The 7,001-nt window shown below is 37.4% G+C and overlaps 1 protein-coding gene across 2 annotated transcripts; it reads left to right on the top strand.

Annotated features, from left to right (window-relative positions):
- The first annotated feature begins 4,536 nt into the window (after positions 1 to 4,536).
- On the top strand, positions 4,537 to 6,769 carry LOC147847278 (thioredoxin H-type-like). 2 transcript variants are annotated; one of them, XM_087339365.1, is made up of 4 exons: positions 4,537 to 4,669; positions 5,366 to 5,455; positions 6,119 to 6,241; positions 6,360 to 6,769. In XM_087339365.1, exons 2-4 carry the CDS (start codon positions 5,372 to 5,374, stop codon positions 6,510 to 6,512), a joined length of 360 nt encoding a protein of 119 aa, XP_087195491.1. In that variant the 5' UTR covers positions 4,537 to 4,669; positions 5,366 to 5,371; the 3' UTR covers positions 6,513 to 6,769. The 2 variants fall into 2 exon arrangements, with proteins under 2 accessions (XP_087195491.1, XP_087195492.1); XM_087339366.1 differs by having other exon boundaries at positions 4,594 to 4,690.
- Positions 6,770 to 7,001: the final 232 nt, after the last annotated feature.

The following is a 7,001-nucleotide window of genomic DNA, read 5'->3' as shown; positions in this document are numbered from 1 at the left end:
GCGGGTCCGTGTAGAAGGACGCCGTGGAGCAAAGATATCGTCTTCCATAGTGCACTCTGTTTTACCTTTCACCTCGTACAAGAACCTTAATACAGGGTCTTTCCTTTAGATATAGTTATTTTTGCTAATTACTATTGATTTTTAAGGAGTCAGTATACAAGACTAGGCATGGAGAATCTATGTCACCATTTTTCCACCTTCATCAAGTTTCTAAGCAATGAGTCTCTCATTAATTTCATCTTGGATGGCCCTATCATGTACATTAAGACTTTGGGATACATCAATTTCAAATTTTTCAATGACCAGATATTTTGTTTTCAATAGACTATTGTAAAAATCCAAGACTTAAGCACATCATGCCCTCTGATTTACCTTTTGCCTCGTACAAGAACCCTAATACGGGGGCTTTCATTTAGCTATATTCTATTCTCTTGTGAGGAAATTTTTTACAATCATTAATTAATTTTCTTAACTGGAACACTAACGTGTTCGCATTAATCTAATCCATAATAAATCATTAATAAATGCATTTCGATACCCTGGATTTCTCGTTAGTAAACAAAGAGATACATATATAGAGGGATTGTATCACTCATACCTTGGGGTAGAAGAAGAAGACAACGCGCGTCCGAAAATCAAGAGAACAACACAGACAGAGGATTAGGGTTTTAAAAAAACAGCAATAAATTCGTAAATTCTGTATATGGAACAGGCAGGGAGGGGAGGGAGGGGAGGGGGGCGTAAATGGCCCCCGTGGCTTGGAGCCAATTTGCTTATACTTTGGACGTTTTGAAATTGAAATGGACAGCCCACATTCATTACTCAATCCAATGGAATTGATTCTTCCTCCCGATGCACCAATGTTAGTAGTAGGACCCAATTATATTGTAAGATCAAATTATATAGTGCTAAGGTTGATACAAACTACTTGAACTTTGTCATCGATATGAAATTTGAAATTTTCAAGATCCACTTAAGCCATACGACTTCATAAGCAACAATGGTTGTGCCTATGCATTCCGCATCTATGCTTCATAGATGCATTGTAGGTTTTTCTTTTTGCTACTCAAGATATGGCAAAGCTTGATGTCGATCAATGATCTGTTGAACTATTGTCCCTATCAACATTTGTGTAGCCTTCAACTTGAACCGACGCTTCTACTTTGTCAAATATGTCACAATTGATGATGTTGCTACTAACATATCGCATCACTTGCTCAACACAATCAAGGCGTTCTTTGCACAGTGCTTGTATCAATAGGCTGAGGAGCCTAATCATACAATAAATATCAAGTCAAGGTGGCTTCCTTCACTAATAGTTCAAGCAAAGGACAAAGGTTGTTGTGGAGTATTATTTCCAAGACAAGTGGGGTATCCTCAAGCCCTTGCTCTAAAGAAGGACATCGGGTGTGACAAATGACCTTTGAAAAGCAAAAGAACGCATAAGGTGCTCTACTTGTGAGAGGATGCAATGTAACTGCAACGAGTACATGTTACAATATTACACTTTTATTGTGAAGGTGTTTGGAAAGTCTCGCCAAAATGGCAATGATCCTCTTTGAACAAAAGCAATGGATAAAGAGATGTAAGATCTCTAAGAAAAATGGGACGTGGTAACTCACCCTGAGTCCAAAACACAATAAGGTCACACATTGTTCATTTATTTACAAAGTAATACACATCTCTAACTACTCTACCATATGATAGATATAAGGCTCAACTTGTGGTGAAAGAGTATGCCCCAAACGCACAATGAGACCTTCACACATGTTGCAAAGATGATGACCATGTCGATCTTACTAGTAGTCCCAGTGACGAAGGGGTCGCATGTCCATCTAAGGACATAAAGAATGTCGTTTTCCAAAGAGTGCTAAGGAAGAGGTCTATATGAAACAACCATCATATCCAACTCAAGATCCCACCCATGCATGTTATGTTAACTTAAGAAGCCATGTTATGGTCTCAAGTTAGCATTGCGGGCATGCCACTTGAAGATCACACAATACCTACATGACACTGGCTTTCACATATCTAAGTTGGATAACTCCCTCTATGTGCAAGTTGACTCGTACATTACTACATTCACCCTCTTGTATTGATCATTTTTGGAGGTCAAATATGACCCATGAAACCAAAAATATTACATTTCATTGGGGTTGCGAGAGAAATTCATGTAAGGATTGGGCTTGGGTCAAGATGTGTGGAAAGCATGATCAAATATGATCAAAGCTAGATCATTGTATCAAAGTGTGATACTTAATACTCTCGAACTTGTTAATGGCAAAGTGTGCATAGTCGACCACTCTCATCACTTGTGCCCCAATGTCCCCCCTGTCTCACATCACAATCCGTGTGAGCTAAGTCACATTGAAGTAATGGTTCGAATGACAGACAACGGGATGGGCTCTAACATGTATCGATGTGTACAGTTTCCTCATTCCGCGAAGAATATGGTTTTGTAGTTAGGTGCAACATGTGTAGTATAATGTATGAAGCGTGAACCTCCACATTTGTCCCATGTCATGATACATTGTCATTGCAAAAAGGCCTCATTTTATAGAGGAATGTAGTGATGCATCATGAAGCAAGTGTGTTACATCCATCTACCATACAAATTTTCCATATCTTGCATCCAACCAAAAAGAAGTATGTACATTAGAAAATAATAATACTACAATATGGGTGAAGGTTGTCTTATATATCGTTACCTTCTCGCTATTTTATAAATTATAATTACACATTCATTGCTGTAATGGATTTAGGTAGGATATAGAATATTCTTCACATTAACTATACATATCACATATCACAGGCTAGTTACAAGGGAGTGTGCAATTGTATTTCAATGCATGCACCTTCACCCACTACTTGTATGATCACATACACATCAGACTATGGAGCCACACACGTTCACCCACTACTTGTGGGATGATGCACACGTTGAACAATCGTGAGGACATAATCATTATTATTTATTTGTTTGTTTATTTGAAGAATGCATTTTAAAACAATGCATTATTCATGATATGAAACCATCCACTTCAACAATTTATGACCTATAAACTCCAAAGGCATCAACCAACTTACTAATAATTTTTAATAAATTTATAATTTCCTCAATTGAGTGGGGACACATTTGAACCTATACATAGTAGGTCCTAAAGATCGAGATAAGATTATTGCAAGAATATGAGCAACCCTTGAAAGAGGTGAACACTTCATTATGATAACAAATTGTTTGGGTTTATTGCAAGAATATGTGCAACCTTTGAAGGAGATGAACACCATTATGTAAGAAATTGTTTGGCTTTATTTGACTATGATGAAGATGCCCTTACACAAGGCATATTTGGAAACAAGCGCATAAGTATACTCGTCCCACATTCATACACATCAATCAAGCACTCATCTAGACACAGTTACATACATTTTGGCATATACCTTCTTTATACTAGTTCAACATAGGAGGTACTTTGACTATGCTCAATCGATGTTACTTTGGGCATATGAACTTATTTCCAATGGCTTATATGCCACACAATCATAGAGGCCTTAGAAAATGGAGAATAAACATTTATTTCAACATCTGACATAAAATAAAGTCTCGATGTGCAAAGAACCTATGATTATTATTCCTAAATTCTAATATTCTGTGGTAAGGTAGAGCCCCGTGTCATGCACACATGTCATCTTGGTTGCATCAATGTCGTGCGTAATGATAGATGATGCTCTTCGTGTGCGGTCACATAAAAAAGAAGGGATCAAGACTTTTGTAGAATGGAGTGTGTTCAAACAAGCTGAAAACAAATTTCTTCGAACACGTGAAGAATGCACACCAAGGAAGGTGTGAACGCAATAAGAATGGAAGAGATTGGATAGCCGCATGCCAATATATGGACGGAGGGGTGCGTCGAGATACAGATACAACAAGCACGGACCAGATTGGACCGGACCCACGAGGAGATAGAGCACGCTCTGACCAATGAACCCATTCATTCACCCAATGAGGTCCCAAGGTGCCATCTCTCTCTCTCTCTCTCTTTTTTATCGTAATTAGCTTACCCTAGTGGTAAGTTGATAACACTACAAGCATTGTGTCTTGGGTTCGAAACCCAATTTCCTCACCTCTCTAATATACTTCTTATATATCTCTTAATTCACTAGATGCCACTGTGGAATGTAGGGGTTGAACCCATGACCACCTGGTCTCCATCTCTCTATTATATACTTCTTATATATCTCTTAATTCACTAGATGCCACTAGATGCCACTGTGGAATGTAAGGGTTGAACCCATGACCACCTGGTCTCCATTGGGCAACCTTACCAATTGAGCTACATCCATTTGGGCATCTCTCTCTCTCTCTCTCTCTCTCTCTCTCTAAAAGAGGTATACGTGCGTAGGAAGACAAGAATAAAATCTCTCTTTCTCTCTCTAAAAAGAGGTATACTTGCCTCGGAAGACAATAATAAAATCTCTGTCTCTCTGTCTCTCTCTCCATATAAAAAAAAAAAAAAATAAAAAAAAAAAAATACAGAGAGATTCATATACATATGTGTGTATATATATAGGAACATACAGATCGAAGCTTCCATCGATCGGTCAATCCTTCGACGATATTGGACACACGTTTTTGTCATCATCGTTGTCGTCTTCGTCCAACGCCCAGGTTTCCTGCTCTCCTAATCTGGCCTGTTTCTACCGTTTCTGCTTCTCTGTTCTTGTTCCGGGTTTGGCTTTGTATGTCCTCTGCAATCAAGACAGTTTTTGCTTTTGTTTTCTGATCCTTTGTGTGTTGTCCGCCTTAAGGAGGTGTTGCTTTTGCCTCTTATGCTTTCTAATGTTTCCTTTTGGTTCGTATGTCTGGTTTCTTTTTTGGGGGTTTGGTGTTTTGCTGCTTTGTTTTACAATTTTCGTTTTCGTCATCTATAGTTTCGTTTCCCCCTTCTGGATCTGCTATTTTCCATTTTCTTTTTTAACATGTAGTTAAGCTTCTTGTTCGTAAAAACGAAATACAAGGTGGGGTTTCTATTGCATTAAATACGAATTCGTTGTGCTCTTCTTTTAACATAATACATAGCGCAGCTATGTTAGCCTTCCTTCTTTTTTTCGTATGTGCGGCAGTTTTGTTTTGTCATGTGTGTCCGGTTTATACTAGGTAGTTTTGCTATTGATTTTCTCTATGACTGCTACTTTTGACTATTGTGGCTTATTATGTCAGGTAGTTTCAGGTTTAAAGTAGTTCTGATGTAATTTTGCTATTTTTTCTCAACACTTTTTTTAGAGCTAAAAGAAAGATTCAGTATTATCTTAGAATTAAACACATATTGATTTATGTATTTTATGTGTTTTTTGTTTGAAACAGAGAAACATGGCACACGGTAATGTTAACATCATCAAAAGCATTGACGAGTGGGAAATAAAGCTTGTCGAGGCAAAGACCTCCAATCGAGTGGTAAATTAAATCCTCGGCCTTAACCAACTACAATTTAGGAATGAACGAGCTCAGAAATTATGTGGGAAAACACCATACAGTAGGAAATTAGTGACGAATCTATATATCTTTCATACCCATATCCCTCCTCATACATATACAGTTATTTACGTTACTTGTTTAGTGACAGTGCATTATGCTTTTGAAGATATGTAGTTTGTTTTGTACAAAAAATTTAAAATCTATTTTGAGTGTCAACAAGAACATATTTTTCGCCCACAAGATTTTTTTTGAAAACGTTCCTTTATGATTTCAAGTGGGGTTGACCAGGGGCATTTGTGGGATATCAGGAACTTAGGAACAGTTTAGGAAATAAAGAAAAGCGAAGGGGTATTTTAGACATGTTATCTAATTTGTGATGTATCATACCCACATTTGACCAGAAAGTACATGGAAACCATTTTTCTTAACTGTAATATAACATCAATGATGATTTATTCATGTTAAGGTTTGACATGAATGGTACTATGGCAATTGATTATGCTTCATAACATTCAACTTGGCCTTGATCTATATATTCCTCTGACTGTGCAGTTGGTGGTTGACTTCATGGCAATTGCGTAGCATTATGTTTCGTAACATTGACAACTTGACCTTTATCTATATATTCATCTGACTGTGCAGTTGGTGGTTGACTTCACGGCTTCTTGGTGTGGACCTTGCCAGTTCATTGCTCCCATCTTTGCTGAGTTGTCTCAGAAGTACCACAATGTGGTGTTTGTGAAAGTGGACGTGGATGAATTGACAGTAAGAGTTTGTGTTCTTCATGATTATAGTAAAATGTTTTCAACCCTAGCCAGGGAGATTTGGAAGGCATTTACCCTAGTAGGGCTTGATGGTGTAACTGTCTATTTTGTTTTGTTAGGATATAAGCTCTCAATTCGAAGTTCGGGCAATGCCGACATTTGTGTTCATTGAGAATGGAGCTGCTATTGATAGGATCGTAGGAGCCAATGCAGTTGAGCTTGAGAACAAGGTCAAGCACTTTGATGCAAAGTATGCTCCACAAACTGAATGATTGCTTTAAGGATATTATAGCCTGTGAAATAAGGTTGCAAAAACTAAACCTTATGAAGATTGTTCTATTACAGTGCAAACCTTTACTCTATGGATAATAATACCTCTATGAACAATGGATCATAACATTTTGTATATTTTTTCTAGCTTCTATTTTGCATTTCTATAAAATAGAATCATACGATTCTGTACTCATGCAGTGTAGTGTAAGTTGTTTAATTGGTTACTGTTAATGTTGAAAATGTCGTCTTTATTGTACAGACTAACATACCTTGCTCTATTCATTCATCAGCTGAAAAAATGTGGAAAGTTGTTCATATAATAGGATTACATATAGCAAGTAGGATAGAATTGTTCTGGTGTAACTTATCATCGAGTTAGTAATGTAGTGATGGTAGTTATGCGGAATGTAGTTTTTGTACCATTCATTATCGTTTAAATATAGGTTTTGCTTATGCATATAGGTGCCATTTCTCATGCTATTCTTGCT

Source organism: Azolla caroliniana, unplaced genomic scaffold, assembly GCF_043228905.1.
Source record: "Azolla caroliniana isolate FFs.n. ecotype wild unplaced genomic scaffold, voAzoCaro1.0.p SCAF_1252, whole genome shotgun sequence".
Classification (NCBI taxonomy): Eukaryota; Viridiplantae; Streptophyta; class Polypodiopsida; order Salviniales; family Salviniaceae; genus Azolla; species Azolla caroliniana.
Note: the sequence above shows the minus strand (reverse complement) of the source record. Positions and strands in the feature narration are given on the sequence as shown.